The 21,043-nt window shown below is 45.7% G+C and overlaps 1 protein-coding gene across 1 annotated transcript in view; it reads right to left on the bottom strand.

The window, feature by feature from the left end:
* The window catches only part of LOC138453084 (dihydropyrimidinase-related protein 1-like), a 325,099-nt gene that overhangs the window by 15,822 nt on the left and 288,234 nt on the right, over positions 1–21,043 (bottom strand). Inside the window, exons 11-12 of the mRNA XM_069605592.1 lie at positions 18,475–18,645; positions 3,011–3,190 (exon numbers count right to left, since the gene is read on the bottom strand). Coding sequence (XP_069461693.1) covers positions 3,011–3,190; positions 18,475–18,645 — 351 coding nt within the window. The remainder of the gene's footprint in view (positions 1–3,010; positions 3,191–18,474; positions 18,646–21,043) is intronic.

Raw genomic sequence — 21,043 nt, 5'->3', positions numbered from 1 at the left:
CCATATGCATTTTAAAAATTGAAGGTGACTGGAATCCTGGGGAGCACTACACATCATGAACATGGGAAGGAAGCCTCTGACCTGTACACGGCACGAGCATGGAAAGGTAGCGGCTGACCTGTACACAGCATGAGCATGGGAAGGAAGCGTGAGACCTGTACACAGCATGAGCATGGGAAGGAAGCGTGTGACCTGTACACATCATGAGCATGGGAAGGAAGTGTCTGACCTGTACACAGCATGAGCATGGGAAGGAGACAACTGACCTGTACACAGCATGAGCATGGGAAGGAAGCGTGAGACCTGTACACAGCATGAGCATGGGAAGGAAGCGTGTGACCTGTGAGGGAATTAAAGAACTGACCTGTAAACAGCATGAGCATGGGAAGGCAGCGTCTGACCTGTACACAGCATGAGCATGGGAAGGTAGCGTCTGACCTGTACGCAGCATGAGTATGGGAAGGAAGCGTGTGACCTGTACACAGCATGAGCATGGGAAGGAAGTGTGTGACCTGTACACAGCATGAGCATGGGAAGGAAGTATGTGACCTGTACACAGCATGAGCATGGGAAAGAAGCGTCTGACCTGTACACAGCATGAGCATCGGAAGGTAGCATCTGACCTGTAGGATCCTACATGCGTAAATTGTGCAATGTTTAAAAAATGAGAACTATGCATGTCCAGGCACAGCCAATCCTGTGTGGGTGGTAAGATATTAATCGGCACCTCATGGTAAACCATGTAAATGGTCACTGAGAGATCGAGAAGCATCAGCATACAGGTCCCTCAAACATCCAGGATGTGCCTGGCATCACAGACCACCACCAGGGCAGCTGTCTCCGTGACACACCTGTGCTTGCATTGTGAGGAGCTCTTTAGCAGAGCAGTTCAAAAGGGAGAGGATCTCAGTCATGGAGGAAGACTACTCTTCACTCTCATGATCTTTCCTGAAAGTTACACATACATTTTTCTGTAATGGAAGCTTTTGTTCAGAAAAGATATCACCCATAAGTCGTGCAACTGTGCGTTTAATTACCTGTTCAAAGGCTGGGAGTTTGGAAAACAGGCATCGAATAAAGATACTTTGGGCCTCCTTCGCAATTCTTTCTGTCAACCAGGAGCTAACGGCGTCTACGACAATTTGCAGTTGCACCCACATGCAAACTTCAGGCATCGATGACAATGTTTCACAGTGGGTTCGAGGGTCAGTTGTGTGTTGTTCCACTCTGATGGCCCAGACTCCAAAATGTGCATAATTTGCATAGCTCCACCCACCTCAATAAAAGGACAAAATGCGCTGCAAACCCACCTCATTGTGTACAATTGCATTAGAATTAGAAACAAATCACTTTTTCTTAAAAAATAAATCTTTTTAGGATATTGCTTGATAGTGTATGTAATTATATTTGCTGACCCCAAGGCACCTAAAGCATTTGTTTTTTTTGGAGATGAGGCAGCAAGGCTATACTTTTTTAAATTCTGGGTTGCGAAATCTGCAAACGTTAAGAGGTCACAGGATGTCAAAGCTATCATTTTTAGGCAAAAGCAGAACTCAGCCATTGTTATGTTGATTTATACTGTGCACGCTACCATTTGCATGGTCTTCAGGTGCTCACGAAGCTCTGTAAGAAAGTGGGAGGGGTGGGCTAGTGAGGGAAAAGGGATAGGAGTCAGTGCTTGCAGAACCAGGAGAAACCGGTGTCTGTGAGTGTTGGCTTTCTGAGTGTGCTGGGGTTGTGTGCACTGGGGATATTGTGTCCAGAGGGGGAACGTCCAGTGTCTGGGCTGTTTTTTTGTGGCAGTTTGTTCTTTTGTCGAATGTGTGGGTTGTGTGTGTAGTAAGGCTGGCCCATAAAGGCATGTGTGGTATGTGGGAGGTATGCTGTAGATGAGCAGGTAGCAGGGGTAGTTAGTAGTTAGTACAGTGTGGTTGTTTTTGTACATGAAACGCTCACATTGCATCTGAAAGAATCATCACTTTACCAAAGAGATGACCTCGTTTCTCTGTCTGCGGTGCTCGCAGGTTTCCTCAACACCTTCGTGGCCTTGAGGGTTCTGTGCTTAATTGCGGGTCAAACCCGAGTGCCGCGGGTCAGTTGACAGGTAAGCGTAGGTGCATGGCGATTCACAAAGAATCAGATCCAAACAGTAAGCACTTTGCGCTTGTTGCCCACTGCAGGTCAAAATGCACCTGTATCGCCCCAAAGAAGAAAATGCCCAAGGGAAAGCCCCAGGCAAGAAACCTCCCTGTAGCGAGGTAAAAAGTGAAACAAGTCAACTTATAAGAATTCAGTTCAAATGAGTGTCAAACATGCAACAATATCACTAAAAAGTACACCTTGGGCCATATTGCAGAAACTTTGCACAAATGCAAGTGTCATTTTATATTCTACTAACAGCAGTGCAAACCATGCATTGGGCCTCATTACAGCCGGTGCGGAAACAACGGTGCCGGTAAGTTTACCAGCACCGTTGTTTCCAGACCGGCAAAGTACTAGGCTGCCTGCCGCAGCGGCTGTGCCTGACAGGTCTGACCCTGCCGGGCACAGCGGCCACATTAGGCAGACCGCCAAGGAAGCACCGGCACCATTGTTAACGGTGCTGGTGCTTCCATGGACCCCACTCCCATAGAGTCCTATGGGACTGTATGGGAATGAGGCACAATATGTCACCAGCGCCTGACCTCCCAGACCAGCGGGGTTGGAATCCCCTGGAGTTACTGGTAAGCCAGGCGCCGGTAAAATTTGCAAGTCCGGCGGGAACTTGCCAGTTTTACCAGCACAATTACCGCCGGACTTGTAATGAGGCCCTAGTCTTCTTTCAATGGTTTTTGCACCTGGGCAATGTTTCCCTAGTGCTAATACAACAGTATTAGCACTAGGACAAACTTTGCTCCAGTGCTCATACTGTGCACAGGTCTAAGGTTTCTGCAGCACGGGCCCTCGTGCGTGCCCCTGTTGTGGAATAACTGGCGCGTATAGTCTTCTTCTGCAAGGTCTGGTTCCCTACCTTGTTCCTTGTTTTAACGCGCTGGTAAATGTATTCTGGGAAAGGCTTGCGGGGGATGAAGCGGCCCATGCCTTGGTTCACATGGAGGTTTCCATCTTCAAACACGATCTTCCCTTGGCTGATGACGACCAGCGGGGCGCCCCGGCACTCCATCCCTTCGAAGATGTTGTACTCCACCGCCTGCAGAGAGACCGCATAGCCAATGATTACAGAAGGTACCATTAGGACAATTCCCAGGGTGGTGGTACACAATGTCAACAGGTCAAACCATAGATCCAAGTGGTACCTTTACAATAGTGTGCAGCGTATATATTAGAAGTACCCCCTCATCCGTGGAGGGTGGGTGGAGCCGGGAGGAGAAGCCGGGTGGAGTGGGGAGGGGAAGCCGGGTGGAGAGGGAGGGGAAGCCGGGTGGAGGGGGAGGGGAAGCCAGATGCAGGGGGAGGGGAAGCCAGGTGGAGCCAGGAGGGGCGGCCGGGTGGAGCGGGGAGGGGAAGCCGGGTGGAGGGGGAGGGGAAGCTGGGTGGAGCCGGGAGTGGAAGCCGGTGGGAGCATAAAAGGGTGCAAAGAGTGGGAGGCAAATACCTGCTAATTAGAATTACTGGTGAGGGCAGGAGTAAGAGGCAGTGAGATGTATGAGTGAAAGGGTGTAGAAGAGTTATGTAAATATTATTTTCATTTCATTCAACTTTGTTTTGACATTTATGTTATAAAAGCATGTCTCATGCAGTCAAAGGATCAGCATTCCGAGATAGATAAAAAATATATTCCATACAAAAACCAAAAACGAGATGGCATTAAAAAAAAATATATATCAAATGAGGTAATAAGGAATTTATATTCATGGCAGATAACAATGGCATCTCTGTAATGCTCTACCTTTCATCACAAGTAAGACAAAGGTGTAGAAACGTGGACAGAGACAGTAAACCTATGCATTCCATTTCTGTGTTTCCAAGTCGGCATCGGGATCTAGGCCCGTCCCATGTGCGGCCTGGCGCCGGAGGCTGCTTCTCTCGGGCCGAGCTGTTCCGATGGAATCAGCTTCCGCGCCAGCCATGACCTCCTGGGCCATTCCTTGCAGCATTGCTCGGCAGAACGGATATCCCAGCCTCCACGCCATGACCTCCTGGGCCATTCCTTGCAGCATTGCTCGGCAGAACGGATATCCCAGCCTCCACGGTTAGGTAAACAAGGTATCAGGTTTCACTTCTGATGTAAGTATTTATGGGGCAAATAAACAGGAAAGGGGCAAGTGTCCCTTTCAGTAAGGCACAAAATGGACCCATTTGGCTTTCGCCCATTTTCTAGATGCTAGTAAAGCAGGCCAGAGGTAGTATGCTGGCTCTTTTCTCTGTTCAAGGTACTTCTCAATGTGTGTTGTGACTTTTACCGGCATCCAGTCATTTTATTGCAAACAAAACAAGAGTGGTACATAACAGAGTGGACAAAAACACTGAAAAACACTAAAAAGATTAAATAAATATACGAAGGATAGTGGGGTAAGGGGTTAAAACGGGTCGGGATGGGGTTGGGTTAGCTTGAAAAGGGTGGAAAAAATAGGGGCTTGTAGGGGAGCACCCGCCCAAATTAAAACAACAAAAAATAATTCTGTGTTTTTTCTGCAGTTAAATTTACCACTCTGTAATTGTGGTCAGTAAGATCACATGTAGCCCTTTTACTTGTAGATGTTGGGCTGATAAACTACTGCTGCGGTTATTGCTTTTTGTCAATGAGGTGGACCATTCCACCAAATTCTTTTACAGAAGATGTTTTGCAGAGTTTTGCGGAGCAGAGTTAGTCCACCAATGGACAACATCCAAGAGTTTGCACAGGCATTTAATGAGGCTAAACCATGGAAAGTTCCTGCTGTTAGGGTGTTTCATAATGTCCAACATGTTGCCTCTATACTTTGCCAATGCGGGCAGAGTTCAGAGGTGAACCCGATAGAAAAGTGCCCTTAGTTTGATGTTGGGCCCAATCCCCGGCCAGTTCCATTCCAGATGGACCATTGAATTGGATGCCGATTTTGCGAGGCAGAGCAATCTTTCCAGGAACCCATTTTCCTGGGTCGTGAATTTACGGTCCCTTAAATACCACCATTACTCGGCCCGGTATAATGCCGCCTGTCTAGCTTGACTCCTAAACACTTCCAGGGTTGGGCTCACTGTCCTCTGACACTGCGTACGCAAGCACTTTAATGGAGCCGCCAAAGTACACCTCAATCGGCACAGTGACTTGTTCACTTGATTCGCCCAGCTGCCACGCTTATTAAAATGGACGCCGGTATAATCGAATGTGCTCACTTCTTCGACTGGTCCTTTGTTTATTTTTTGTTAAGTCTTCTTTGGAAATTTCTCTTATTTTTGTGCAGGTCACGGTCTTAGTTTTATAATATTATTCATGTTAAGCGGTGTACAAACCGTTTTAAAGGATAATAGGCCGCATTGCGAGATTGGAGGCAGTCATGGCGCTTTTAGCGCCATGACTGCCTCCAATAACGGTACAGATTCCGCCCTGGTTCAATGGGGACTTACCGGTCTAGTCCGACCTTTGCGGGACCGGTAAGTCCCCATTGAAAATTCCATTCCCCATTCCCATTTGAGCCCCAATAGGGCTCCATGGGAATGGGGAAGTAGCTACTAATGGTACCGCAAATTGCAGTACCGTCATTAGCTCCAAAGTCCCTTAAATGGTCCCGTCCACAACGCCTGGTAAGACCAGGCGTTAAAGGAGGGACCCGCTAAGGGACCTCGGAATAGGGCGCAAAGGGATTACCAGCACTGATGTCCTTAACGGTGCCCGGTATCCCTTTGTGCCCTACTCGCAATGAGGCCCAATGTGTAGATATTTGCGTAGTCTATTTGTTTATCATAATCAATGTATATTGTTCATAGCAAACATCTGTACAATTAACAAATATCAAAGAATACATATTAAAATTAATAAAATATTATTTTAAGAAATCAAGTTGCAGTATAAACTGCAAGAAAAAGGAATGAGAAAACTCAGATTCCACCTATTTTAAAACAGGCAAAGTAACTTCATCCTCACCCAAAATGCCCCCAGAAATAGCGGTAACCCTGAGTAACTCCAAGTCCGTGGTATGGACTGAGAGTAGTCCCTCTCTGTTATTTTAGGCCCTATCTAGAAGTCCCACATGTCTTCCAGAGGAAATGGGTCACCGCTACCTTGGCCGACCGGGGTTCGGGGGCACAAGACAAAGGACATGCCCTCCCTTATTGTGCCAATAGCTGCATCCACCAGAACAGGTTTAAAACATTTGATTTCCACACAGTGGGCCAGCCTCATTCCGACTATGCCGGTATCCTGGCGGTAGAGCCGCCAGGACCCGGCATCTGGTACTTAACTTTACTGCCAGGTTATGGGTGCCGGCGGAGCAGTGTAAATCCCCATTCATGGAATTCCAAGGGACTCCATGAGGGGATTTGCAGTCATTACAGCCACCCACCGGCAATGGCAGTGGCGGTAACAACGTTTTTTTTTGGCCGGTAGGGCACCTGGCTTACTCCAGCATTTAGCTGGAGGTAAGCCAGGTGCCCCACCGGCACTCCCGTAGTCGGGCGGTATGGTAAAGTGCTGGTATCCTCGGACACCAGCACTGTTTTACCGGACCGCCCGACTCGGAATGAGGCCCAGTATACGTTGAGAAGAAGTAAAATAACTGGGCTAGGATGTCATGACTCAGATGATCATAACTACGGAAGGGGTCCCCCTGCCCATCATTTCCCCAGCTACATGTAACAGTTGCTAGTTTGAGGAATCCAGATCTGTTATAAAGGACCCGGGCGGGCCACTCCAGTGCCCAAGTAATTCTCTCTCCCCGGTGCCAACTTCACGGTCAAGGTGTGAAGTGCCAGATCATAGTGTGTACTTTGCCAAAATGTGCGTTTTTATGACACTCAACCACCTCATTGCTATCTTCGCTAGGTTATTTAATAAATGAGCCAGACCTACTAGGCTGCAACCCCAATAATAATGTGGCCACCCCAGGGGGCATATGCAGCAAGCACCATGCACTGATAAAAGTGTGGGCATGCTACTGAGGTTAGCAGGCTTCCGCACAGTCTAATGCGGGAAAGAGGGCGCTTCAAACTAGCAATCTTGGCAAACAAAGGAATCACAAGCTCCATTTTAAGCAGAAGCATGGGGTTTCCTGGCCCGGCCCTGGAAAAGAGGTCTAAGGAAAGCAGTCTCACCACAGACTGACGTCGAGCAAGGGGCAGACCCCCACAGCACTGCCGCGTATAGTGCCACAGCGATTGCTGTGCCTCCATGTGCTTCAAGAGGTGTGTCTACAGAGGTCAAAGCAAAGTGAGTAGTCTATTGTATTATCCCTCAAGCGCTTTGGCCCACAAACAAGTAGTATTTACGTACAATATGCGACAGTGACGTTTGCACGTAGTGCCTTTTTATCATGAGTCAATTTATCCGCATCGTCCACCAATACCGCTCAGCCACAGACTCTTGAGACACTCGAGGTCATTACAACCTTGGTGCTAAATACACCAACTTTACCACCATGGTGTAAACTACGTTTACACCATGGTGGATGGCGGATTTACCGCCCCATTCCAAGGTGAGTGGGGCGGTAAATCCCCATTTCCCATTTTCCCTTCCCCATTCCCATTTTTGCCCCATAGGGCATAATGGGAGTGGGGAAGGCGCTAATTACGCCACCGTAAATTACGGTGGCGTAATTAGCATCATGGCGGATTAGCGCCATGGATTTTAACGGCTGCTAAAAGCAGGCGTTAAAATCAGAATCAGGCGTTAAGGGTTAATGGTGGCGTTAACCCTTAACGCCTGAGTTGTAATGAGGGCCACTGTCTATCACTTCACCACTAAGTGGCTCGCCGCCATTCAGTGGGGGGGGGGTGAACGCACCCGCACATCCATGAGATAGGCCTGCCCACAAGTCCGCTTTGAAGGGAAGGAGAGTGTGACTTTTCAAGCACACAGGTATTCCCATGACAGTCGCTCTGTGCAGCAGCTGCGACTGTGGTGTTGAAAGCCTACCTGGGGCACCTGTGATAGAGAGGGGGCCATTTTTTGAAAGTGAACCTCATCAACTGAATAATCCCAAAATCAGCCAGGTCCCAGGAATCGATCCCACCACTATTGTTACTTTTATTGCATACAGTATATTGTATATTTTACAACTTTGGTATTTATTTATTCTTTTGCTTTTCTAATACCACCTACTTTTGACATGTTTTATATAGTCACATTTTTAGTTGCGGAAAATAAGCACGAGAGATAATCACTGGTAACGGTGCGTAGTGTTAAAGGTCTCTTATTTATTCTTTGTATGTATCCCCTGCTGCTTTTTCGTATTAAATGCATGGGGACTACTCTGTTGGTTTGTACTACAGAAACAGAAACAATCTACTGTGCACATTTCAATGAAACCCCACTTGACCCTTTCCTTCAAAAACTGCCTTCCTCTCGCTCCCTTACCCTCCCCCAACTTTTGAAACGTTAAAGCAAAAGGATGCCATGTTAAAAGGTATGGGCACCAGCGCCTTGTGAGCGGCCAGAGGCGATACCAAGCATTCTGAAGGCGGTTCACATCTATGTAGGAGAGGTGCAGACTCACAGTGAACCCACTAAAGCCTGAAACTCAACGGTACTATTAGAAAAGTAGGAAATGAAAAAGCACCCCAAACCTTGGGGACCGTTTCAATAAAGATGTCCCATTAGTACCCAGCGCGAGTTACTTTCCTGAAAACAAACGCATCGATTGGTGCATTTGCGAGCCTTATCTCATGGTAAGCCCGCACACGTTGTTGCACGTCCCTCATACCGGTCTTCGTTGTTCTTTTTTTTTCTTTCAGGCCACCGTGGAAAGGGAGAAGGGACCACACGTAGTCCATTCTCCCTGCTCCATGGTGGCCATTTTGTCTGTTTACTTTTTTTGCATTTCCTTCAACGGCCGCCAAAGAAGGGGAGAAGGGACTACAGGTAGTCCCTTCTCCACTTCCATGGTGGCCATTTTCTTTGTTTACTCTGGCCGCCACTGAAAGAGAAAACAGACTACGTTTGTTGTCCGCGGCAGCCATTTGTTTTACTTTTTTTTCCAGCTCCAAAACGCAGTCTAACTGGCTGGGGTCCTAATGGCAATATGCCCTGCAACTGTGGGTCATTACCACATAAAGTAATGCCCCCAGGGCCTTCGTTAAGGCCCTCACTATGCTAGGTCTGTAACTATGGGCACCGGGGGCATTACCTTACGCAGTAATGGCCTGCAGTCTCGAGGCATATTGCCTAAATAAAGAGAAACCCTTCTGATTATTATTATTTTACCCAAGAGCCAAAAACAACAATGGTTGCCAAGTGGGTGCAAACATGTGCAATTTGTTTCCTGAACTGAATATTTTAGCTCGTCCTTGGTATTTTGATATAATCTTGGCACATGAATTTTTAATACTAGTGTCCAGATTTGTGGGCCGAGTTTTGGGTAAAATAAGGTGTAAGTATTGGTGGTCGAGATGTAGGTAGGAAATAATTTCCCGGCCACTTTTAGGCCAGGTGACATTCTAGCAGGTGTACGTAGATTCATGATGGAGCATCTTCAGTATCTTTAGGCTATCATTATATATGTCTGAACATGCAAATCAACCAATAAAGGAAATCAAGTTTTTTGGAATTGAGAATATTTACACAAACAAAGTGAAAAAAGAATGAAACAACAGAACCCTGAAGAAAGAAATCAACCAAGCACTGGCTGCAATGCCATCTTCCCTCACAGTGGCGTTGGCGTTTCAGGGGTTCTCGAACCCTTGAGAAGCTCTCACTAGTCCTTTGCCAGTTTTTCAGGGGTTCTGGAATCTTGTTACCAGTCCTGGTTCAAGAGTCGCTTTGGCAGTCAGGCCGCCTCCTCAACCAACTGCAGCAGGTTTATGCGTATATTCTGTATTGGGATAAGGTGGGGCCTGGAGTCATTGCCTCGACTTCCTACCTCCTTGCCTATCTCCCAGGCCTGTCTCCCTCCCTTAAGAAAATTCAATGTATCTCCTGCTTCTTCACCTTCCATCTTTCTGATCTTATTATCCCCTGTGGCCAACTCCCATTCCTCCTCCTACCTCCTACGTCTGGTCCAGTCTAGGACCAACATGGCATACAGGAACCTTCCTGCTCTGTCTAACGAGGGCCTTGCCCTCCGCTTTCTCCTTGCGCTCCCTCTCACTGTTTGTTGTTACCATCGCCTCCCGCTCTGCTGTTACCACCTCCTCTACTATTGTATTGTCCTCCTCCACTTCTGCTACTATCTCCTCTGCTATTGCCACGTCCTCCTCCATTTCTGCTACTACCTCCTCTGATATTGCCACGTCCTCCTCCACTGCTGTTTCCACCCCCTCATCATCTACCTTTACCACTTCCTCCTCTGCTCTTACCACATCCTCTTTTCTCTTCTCTCCCTCTTACCTCCAGCAACTCCACGGCACCCTCCTTATATCTCCACAACACCTTCAAACTGCCTGCCAAAATTGCCTTCTCCAACCATCCAAAGCGACTGGCTTGAGTCTCTGGGTTTTATAGTGCTTTCTGTGTGCCCTGTTATTTGGACAGGGTTGGGATTGGTTGCTGCTCCTGAGTTCACTTGGTTCTGACCTTTCTGCCATCTTGGTTTCCACTCTCTCCTTCCTTCTCTAGTACTGCATGTGCAAGACCCAGGACTCCTGTTTCCTACGTGTATGCTGGATTATGGTTGCTTTCCGCCCTTTGGGAAACTTTAAGGCCCACTATGTACTGCCAAGAGGCAAGCTTAATGAATACAGAATAGATCAGATCTTGAAACTTAGAGGAGTGGAATTACCTGCTTGATGAGTCACCACATGACGTCCTCTAGGTGTCTTTCGTGATGCTGAATTCTGATGGTGTGTGTGTGTGTGTGTGTGCGTGCGTGCGTGCGTGCGTGCCTGACAGGGCAATTAAAGTCACTTACAATGGCAATACCATAATATATTATATACAACTCATCCATGGAGTGATTTACAGTTGAACTGCTGGCCACTTTTGTCAGTACAGCAACATGAAAGTGATATACAGTGCCAATGGTGCAGCATCAGGAATGGAATATATAGTGGTGATATACTGTGGGTGCAGATACTTGAGAGTGATTGACAGTTGCAATGCTGGCATGTATTTTGGACACAGCATCTTTGAAGTAACTAATAGTAGCAATGCTGGCATGTATTGTGGGTGTGAAATTAAAGTGATTGCCAGTATCAATATTGCCATTTATGGCGGGTGCAACATCAGGAATGTGATTTACTGTTGTAATTCTGGCATACTTTATGGGCACAACATGGTAAGAGTGATATGAAGTGTGAATGAAGTGGCAATGTTTGCATGTATTGAAGGAGCTACATCTTCAAAGTAATTGACCATATCAATGCTGGCATATATTGTCACACATTCCGGTAGAAATTCTGGCATATTTGGTGGACACAGGCATTTTGAAGATGTTGTAAAATGCACCCATGTAATGTTCATGACCTTGCATGTATTGGATTTGTCTTGTGCTATCCTAGAGAACCAATCACAGTTTTTCATATGCGGAAAAGGTCCTGTGTAGCCTTTGAGCAATTAATCCATTGCGCAACTCCATTTGCACTGGGACTCTTGCTCAATGGAAACTGCAAAATGGATCCTTCTTCATGCTACACTTACATCTGGGCCCCTTTCTCACTTAACCGGGGTAGTAAAGAGATTGAACAACACCCACAAGCTATGTGTCCCGCCTCACATCTCATCACCCCCCGATCTGACTGCACTCCAATAAAGTAGGTTTGTGTTGAAGCACCAACTAATAGCGAAACTAAAAATGTGAGCATTGCTTTTTGTATTTGTGTTTTACAACGCTTCAGGCTAGCACGGGAGCAACAGAGCACTGCACATGCACCAGAGAGACCATGATGGGTAGATTAACAAGACGATCGTATGAGGAAGGTCAAGAGAAGGAGGCGGACCAAGTGCAGGCATTTCAGTAATCCAATTCTATTTAAATAATAAGAAATAATAAGAAAAGGGTCTATCTATCCCTGTTCTAAGGTTTTTCCATACCCAACACCAAGCTAACTAGGCTGCCTGTTGTGAATAGTGTAGTCCAAAACAATAATCCATTCTCTTTCCAAAACAAACCTGTCCTTACCCTACCACTAAAAAAGAACACCAAAAAGGGGTCCAGGAGAATGAGGCCCTTCTCCTGGACAGGCTTGCTCAGCCTTAGCAAGTTATCTAAAAGTAGCTTTCTGTGATTTCTTGAACCCGTTCTTTTAGTTCTTCCAGGGGACCTTTCCACCTGCAGGTTGTCCCTTTTTCTTCCTGTACAAAATTCACTTGGTTTATCCTATGAGGGTTCTGACCCTTCCCTTGCGGGCAACTTGCAGTGACTCTTTCTCACTTCCTATATTCAGACTTGCTTGTTTTGATCCAAACCAACTTTTCTTCTGTAGACTCTTTAACCACTTGTTTCCTTCATTTGCGATTGATATACTGGAATTAATAGACTGCATCCCCAAGCAGTATTCACTGATTTTTCTACTGGGGCGAGTAAACTGAGTCCCCAAGTATTCTTCACTTATTCTTGTTCTGGGACGAGTAGGCTGAGTCCTCAAGTGTTCTTTACATATTCTTTTACTGGGACGAGTAGGCTGTGTCCCCAAGCATTCTTTACTTATTCTTGTATTGGGATGAGTAGGCTGTGTCCCCAAGTATTCTTCACTTATTCTTCTACTAACCGCTTGATTGCCATCACCTTTATTGGTACGCAGATAATTCATCTCTTAATTCTCCTTGTCAATATTTCTTAATTCCTTATAATTGGAATTACGGCCTTCGGGCCAGCAATGGTTTACTCTTGAATTCCAATCAGCATATTCACTGAGATGAGTAGGATTTACATGTTCGTTAGTTCTGACATTCTTCATGGGTCTCCCACCATTCACATTACCTTCTTTCCAGGGGTTTGGTGTCACAGGGCCTGTCTGTAAGACAGGAATTCTTCTCCTTCTGGTCTCAGTTGTGTTCATGGAGGGCACTGTCCACCCTTCTTGGGTCATGCCACTACTCACGGCAGATTTTCTGTGTTGGGGTTTTCTTCCCCTTCCTTCTCCTGGTTCCAGCTCCCTTGGTACTTCCTCTGTACACCAGCTGGTTGCCTTCACGGGGCACAGGATTTCCTCGCTTCTTTTTGCTGTCCGTGTAACACAGGTTTGAAATTCCCAGCCTTCTCTCTCCCAGCGTTGACTCTCTGATAAGAGTCCTTCTTCTCTTTGTAAGCTGCTTAGCTGGGTCCTCCCCAGCTGAGAATCATAGGCCTCTTTCACTGTTCATGAAGCATCTTCATCACTCTACTATTCTTACTCTCCACAGTATTGTCCCTTTTCAATTGTGGAGTAATCAGCATTACTCTTCTATTCTTCTTCTTCACAGTATGGTTGATTTTCCTTTGAATGTTAGAAGTAGTGTCACAATGGCAAACAGTGGTTTGTTCAAGTTGGGTTTCCCGAGGCCCAGATGGTGTGAGGGGCTCATATAATAGAGGGTTGGGGAGTTCGTTGGCCTAAGAGGGGAGTCTCTCTGTGTGAGTTCCCACGTACAGCCACAGATAGTGGGAATATTGCTTAGAGGTCTCACCTCCGGAGCCTCACAAGAGAAGTGACGAAATCCTGCCGAGCCTCACAAGAGAAGTGACGAAATCCTGCGATTCATCCCACCTGGCATACTTGTAATCCTGGGACGGTGGATCACAAGTCACAACTAGGAGGTACCTGAAAATCAGGGTATTATGTTTTTTCTGAACTGCAGGAGAGTTGGAGCGGTCCTGATGGGTTTATGCTGCTGGTAGGAGATGTTGCTATTTACAATGATCAAAAGGAATTTGGCAGAGAGGAGGAGCTGAACTAATTCAAGTGCACGCCATTCAGCCATCCTCTGGTGATTTCCTGTTTGGAAGGGTGGCCGAAGAGAGCACATTCTGTTTTTGTTGGGTTGAGCTGTAGAGATTTGCTTGCCCTCCACATTTGAAAGGTAGCAAGGGATTGCCGGAGGCACTTGATATCGTGGAGTCAATTAATTCTGAGGTACAACTGGGTCGTCTGCATATTCGTGGAGAAAGGTGCTTAATCGTCGAGGAATAAACCTAGCAGCTTCATGTACAGCTTGAAAATCACATTTTTGCTCTTTTTTACTGTCTGTGTTCACTTGTTACTCACCAAGTCAGGAATTTGCTGCAGGCGCAGTGATTTTCATGCTTTGAATGCCTTTCACTTACTTCATGTTCGCCCTTTGATTGGCCTTACCCTTCTCCCTCCCTCATCTTGTTCGCCCCCCTCCCCCTTTTCTTTTTTTTGCACTCTAAAGTATTTTTTATGCAGGTGCCTCATTATAAATCCCCGAATAAGTACAAAAGTAAAATAGAATCTGAAAGGTATTGTCAGGCTGTGATGTCCCCCCTGATGTCTCCCCTCCACTATCTGCATCACACCCTGCCCCTGTTGCTTTGCTTATGTACAACTTTCTTGATTCAAGTGCTCGCATTTCTGTTCAATAAATATAAACAAGAGGTAACTCCTGAGCAATCAAACAATTCACAGCAGCTGGAAACACCACTACTTTGCAGGGGTAGGCACCCTGTCAACCTCCAGATGTGTGGCCTTGAACTCTGAGGCCCAACCATCATAGTCAGTTCTGAGGGATCATTGGAGTTGTAGCCCAAAATATGTAGTCCCTGCTCTACCTCTAGAGTAGACCCTTGGAACCATTCTGTGCCTCCCTTCCCTAGTAACTGCCCCTCACTCTTGCCTGCTCCCCACAGCCGGTGCAAGTGCCCCCCCCCCCACTTTTTATAGCTTCCATACTGTGTTCCCCCACTCCTTCCGCTTGCCGCTCCTGTCCCCTCTTCTGTGGTAACCCCCAGGTGCTACTACCTTTATCTAGTACTAGCCTACTGTTGCTTGCCTCTCTGGACTGTCACCCATCCCTCCTTCACCTCTAGGTTCCTGCTCCTATGCCATATCCCTTGTTACTAACTACCCATTCCTGTACTGTACCCTATTGCTCTGCAAAGCACTCTGCTGCATTCCAAAGCTTGATTCGCCCTCAGTGAATGTCCACAAATAAATAAAGATATAAATATGGAGGGTGACAAGTTAGCTACTCCTTATTCCCGGTATGAAGCAAGTACTAAGCGACTCCAGTGTCCAAGGAAAGAGCAGTGTACTTATAGGCTGTCTTCATTTGCTAGGAGTAGGGCCCTGGCACGTGGTAGAATGGTTACCTGGGAAAGGATCTGTGGACAGTAAATGATCTCATCGCGTTTGTGGGAGGAGCTTTCAGTGCAGAAAGTTCAGGCACTGCCATGAAAGCGGATTCTTGAGAAACAGGAACTGAAAGGTGGCAGGACAGGCACAATCCTTTGTCGGATGCAAGATGCTTTTGGTTCTCCCGAGATATAGCGATGCGTGCTCTCAAAATAATCCATGTTCTATTGGATCTTGTCACAGAATCATTCACCCTGCCCGTACAAAGATAAACAACACACCTTATGGCACTGTTCAATGTTACTGAAAATTCTGGGGAAATATTGTTTTTTATAAAAACATAAATTGGATGTTTTAATGCCCTACTACCCAACCTGAAACTAGTTCCTTCTCTTTCCACCCACATTCTGGAGACATGATATGAAATAAAGTAGAGGTGCCATCCCTGGAGGTAACCACTAAACAGAGCCATTGCCTCTGTCTTGCCAAGATGTGCATTTTAAGTATAATGCAAGGGAATCCTAAAAAGAACAATGCAGGGGGCAGCCGAGGGGGTTGCCATGGAGGAAACTCTGTTACCACTGACGTGACGTGGGGTCCTGTGCCTGCAGTGTAAATCATTGACAAGACCTCGTGCCTTTGCCATCTGTTCTGTGGAAAGTGTAATAGCTGCCATCGCCTGATGCTTGGCAGATGCCATTTACAATGGATTCCTGTGGAATCTGCACGATTCTGGCAGGGGCTAAAAAGAGGTGGATTCTATTTTCTTTTTATTATATATTGGATATTTGTATGGTGCCTATACATAAATGTTTCCAGACATCATAAGACTAAATAAATGGGAGGGGGTACATAGGAAAAAATAAAAACAACAGTAACGGTCATACTAGGCCTTGTAGCATTCTGACCATGCAAGTGCAGTAAACAATAGTGCAGGGGGAGGGTGCAGGACAGGGAGGGTGGGCTAGGTGGAAGGACAAATGGGGGCGGGGCAAATGCAGGAGGCGGGGGCCCAGGGGACAGAGAAGGTGCTAGGGGGAGCCACGGAGGTCAAGTGCAAAGGGAACAGGGGAAGGTAAATAGTGTGATGGATGGGGTGGACCAGATTCAGGCTAGTCCAAGAAGGGAGCCCAACGGCAAGTGCTGTTAAGGGGTGCTGAGGAGGACTGGCCGAGGAGGGCTTGACCACTGTAGGAACTCATAAGGGACCAGGCACCAGTCACAGGGGGACATTAGCACAGAAGAGGGAGGGGGAAGGAGGAGGAGAAAAGGAAAGTCTTTAGAACTTTCCGGATCTTAAGGAGATCCGGCTCGGGTCTGAGGGGGGCAGGGAGACCATTCCAAGACAGAGTTCTACCTCCCACTCTCTGCTTGGAGAAATGTCTGCTCTGCAGACAGTTGGAGCTAGAGGACCAGAGAACTCTAGCAGGGAGGTATTTAGGGAGAGGAAGCTGGATGTAGTGAGGTCCTAGGCCCCAGACAGCCTTGTGGATGATGCAAAGGGTCTTAAATTTGATCCTTGCGGTCACCAGGAGCCAGTGGAGAGATTTTAGGGCTGAAGTGATGCGGTCCCTGGGCTTGACGCCAAGGATACATCTCACAGCTGTATTCTGGTTTAGTTGAAGAGGGTGAAGGGATGAAAGAGGAAGATTGAGAAAGAGGCTGTTGCATTAGTCCAGCCTACAGAGAACCAGAGCTCTGGAGACATTGAGTTTCTGGGGGAGGGTGAGGAAAGGGAAAATTGCTAGCTCCCCGCTGCCGGCATGGATCTCATTGCGGCCAGTGTGGAGCTAGAAACCCTGGATGCGAGCAAACTCCTGTGAATTCCTATCAACACACAGAGGACAGTGCTCACATTGGAGAGGATCCCAGAGCTCTGACGTGAGCACTGTGGTGTTCCTGGCAAATTCTGCATGACATCTAGTTGCCAAAATGGCTCTGTAGTGAAACATTTTGTGGGGGAAACTGGCAATTGGTGGTGCAGCACACAGCTTTATGTTTCAGCTGGATCACTGCGCAGGTGCCATGCATCATTACAGTGTGAATGTTGCTTATTGTGTAGCCGTATCTGCTTACTCCATGTATTGGTTGGTTCCTCTGGAGTGACCTTGCTTTCAAGGCATCAGTGAATAAACACAGCAGGTGAATAGACCTGTGCAGTAAGCGTCACATGGCCCTGATGAGATCAGCTCTTCTCTCTATCTATTTAAATAGGTTCTCTGCTTTCAATCAACAATTGAATGGTCATTTTAAAAATGATTTACCATAGGAACTTTAAAAAAAAAAAAACAATATCTTTTTTATTATGGCCAACATTTTTAAAGCATAACATTTTTGAGTGAATTACTACTTTTAAGAGGAAAACGGATCAATATGAAGGCATAGATTTACATTGTAATCAGCAAAGGGAAGGTCAAACATATTCTGAATACAGATTTTCCACACTGAGATCCATGGTATCTTTCACATTCAAAGATGGCTGCTAGTTTTGGCTTGTTTCCAGAGAGCTTCCTTAGAGACAGTCATCCAAGATGGCTGCCTCCACGGAAGAACCAAGGGGTTCTGAGATGGGCAGGGATGGGTGGGATTAGCCATAGGGATTAGCATGTCTAGGGGCAGGGAATAGGAGGGATTCAATAACCTGAACAACTATGTATCCCTCCTAAAATGTCATCTCCATTGGAATGCATTACAGACCCTCATTCAAAGCCCATATTTGAAGCTTTTTTGTTAAGACTCTTATTTTAATGACAATAGTTTTGGTTTAAATGTTGCGCTTTCAGCGCCACAAAATAGCCCAGACTAATGCCCCCCTCCTACCCTCATTATTTTACTCACTCATAGTTACCCAGGTAATGTCTCTGCATGACCAGAGGAATTAACACTCATTTCTTGTTTTTAAAGTAGAAAAAGCATTTTCAATAAACTGGTCTTCAGCAAAAAAAAGGAAGTTACTGCTAGCATAGCTTCCTAAGAAAAAAGAATAGAACAAAAGATTGGAACAAAATATTTGTTACTCTCCAAACAGCATACACTTTCCAATATAACTTCAATTAAATTATATCTCTCAAGAATTGTGCATCACATCCGATGTGCTCACGAGGACAATATACTGTTCTTGTTTTTTAATAGACAAAATTATGTTTTGTATAAGAAATGAAAATGTAGCCCTACCGATTTGTGACTTTTGGCTGATATGCTCTTGAACCTGTCTGGATCCCAGATGACTACATCTGCATCGGAGCCGACTGCGATCCGTCCTTTCCTCGGGTACAGGTTGAAGATCTTTGCTGCATTGCTGCTGGTGACGGCGACAAACTGATTCTCATCCATTTTACCAGTAGCCTAAAGCAGTGGGAGACAGCTGCCCATTAGCCTCTCACTCCAAACCATTTCAATCAATCTTTATTGTTCAATTCGGACAGAAAAAACAACATTTAATACATACATTCGAAATTGTGACTGTATACCAAAACATGTGAATCATATATGAATTTATTTAGAGCGCTCTGTGCTTTGGGGACTGGGCATGTGAACTGCCCTTTTTACACTGAGACCCGGCTTCCCCTCTCAGCCCCCATCTCTTCTAAAATTATGGGAAGCTACTCATGAATGTAGGAGGAAATTTCACCCTCATTTTGAATGGGGCAGAGCGGAAATGCAGATGTGAAAGCGAGACATCTAGGCCATTTTTTAGCAGTGACAAGGCAGAGGAGGGGCAGAGAGCAGAGATAAGACCTCTGCCGTGATGACTGCATCCGTCTTGTCAGTGAGTTTCATTTTTGCCAGCATGACATTTTCATGCAAGAATTAAACAAATGGATTCCTATGAACTCCACTTTGGTTTTGCACTTGCTCAATAACAGGTAGGTTCTGCAGCAATCCATTAGTAACACAGCATTAAAGGCATGATTCGCAGACATCATTTTCTTTTTTACAAGAAGGAGTGGAAAAAGGAATAATAAAAGAGAGTTTCACTTGATTTACTCTTTCCTTTTCCTCTTCGCCGTGGGAATGCTTAAAATTACACACAGGGACCCAACAGAACGTTAGTGCAAATTCTGGTGGTCCCCTGACACAATTAACATTTAATAGAATGTAGGGCTGAATATTTCTAGAAATGTACAATGGGAGTAGAGATGCAATCAAAGTAAGTCAAAGCTTAAATCAGGTCAATCAAAAAATTAGTTAAATTAGAGTGTATTTCAGGTGCTCCTGAGTAAATCTTGGCTACAAGATCAGTATCGAATGGTAAAAGAGGGGTTGGTCTTCCTGGTTTAGGAGACAACAACAGGGCACATGGGCTAACAATGCACTTATATATCAATATATAAGTGCATTGTTAGCCCATAGTGTGCCCTGTTGTCTCCTAACCCAGGAAGACCACACCCATCTTTTTCTATCTCTAGAAACGTGTCAGGTCCATCCAAATGAATGTGTACTGGTCATGCTTACAACTACTTTAATGTTAGGGTGAGTGTTGTGAATAATTAACTGAGCCTGAAGCCCAGTGTGTATTATAAACTTAGTGATTCAAGCATTCAAACCTTTTATCAAAGATTTATTTGCCAAACATAAATATCTGTGTTCATTCTCGTGTTCCCATAATGCTTATCGGTTTTATTCAAAGGAGCCAGGAACTCCATTTGTGCTATTTGTCCCTTTGCCTTTTCTCATGGGGATATTTTGAAAGAGCACACTAGGAGTGCACCAGACTTGCCACCTTCTCTCAAAATACAATTGTTATGGATTTCTAAGTTTTGATAAGGTGCCTGGTAAGTAAAACAAGTGCATAGTGGAAGGGATTATTAGACATGAATATTGTAAAGTATTAAAAAGCACTAGTTCACAATGTTAACACAATTAAATAATGTCCATCTTTTTCTAGTAGCTTTTTTTTGCAGAGAAAACACATCATCCTTTTTCTTGAATATCCTTCTTTTTTTGAAGAGTTCTACAATAAGATTAAAACCAAAGACCTGTTTCTTCTGTGACCACCCAGGCAATGTTTAACTGTCCATGCTGGTGAGTGATAGGTTGAAAATGCTGATACCACGCATTTACTACAGTATTCACAAATTAACATTTGTAGTTATAGACCCTACAGCCTAGTTCTCTCGTCCCTAATAAAGTCTATGGAACGGAACTCCATCACCCTCCCACATCACCCTCACTTCCCCCAAATGGATAATGTGTCCTCAGTAAGATGTTGACATTCCTGCAGGACACACGTGATGTCAATTCATGCTTCCAAATTCCTGTCCGGTCCCCACCTCGGGGTTGCCTCTGTCACTGATGCTCTCATTCTAGTTGTATCCATGAAAAGACCCATCCCCCCTCAAGATGTCTGTTGTTGTCCTCTGGTCACGCTGCTGTCAGCAACGGCTGTGGTGGCTGTAGCAAATGTGAACCTGCGCACGTGACTCCAACCCAGGGAGTAAAAGAGAGAGTGAGAGAGAGAGACGTTGAGAAAGGCAGATAGAAGCAAAGGGAGACTGAGGGACACAGGAATGGATAGAGCGAAAGAGAGGATATGTCAGAGAGGTGCAGCGCTATATCTATGTACAATACGGCAGGTACAGCTAATACATCTTACACAACACCCATTAACATAGTTCTATATTCAATATTCACCCAGTAACATAATACTTTCTTTTATTTTTATTTTTTTAATTGTGTTATGGCTTGTAAACCAAACCTTGCACACAAAAACAAAACAGCTACAAAAAAAAGAAACTCAATA

Source organism: Ambystoma mexicanum, chromosome 4p (assembly GCF_040938575.1).
Source record: "Ambystoma mexicanum isolate Mex_15411 chromosome 4p, UKY_AmexF1_1, whole genome shotgun sequence".
Taxonomy (NCBI): Eukaryota; Metazoa; Chordata; class Amphibia; order Caudata; family Ambystomatidae; genus Ambystoma; species Ambystoma mexicanum.
This window is presented reverse-complemented; position numbering and strand designations above follow the sequence as displayed.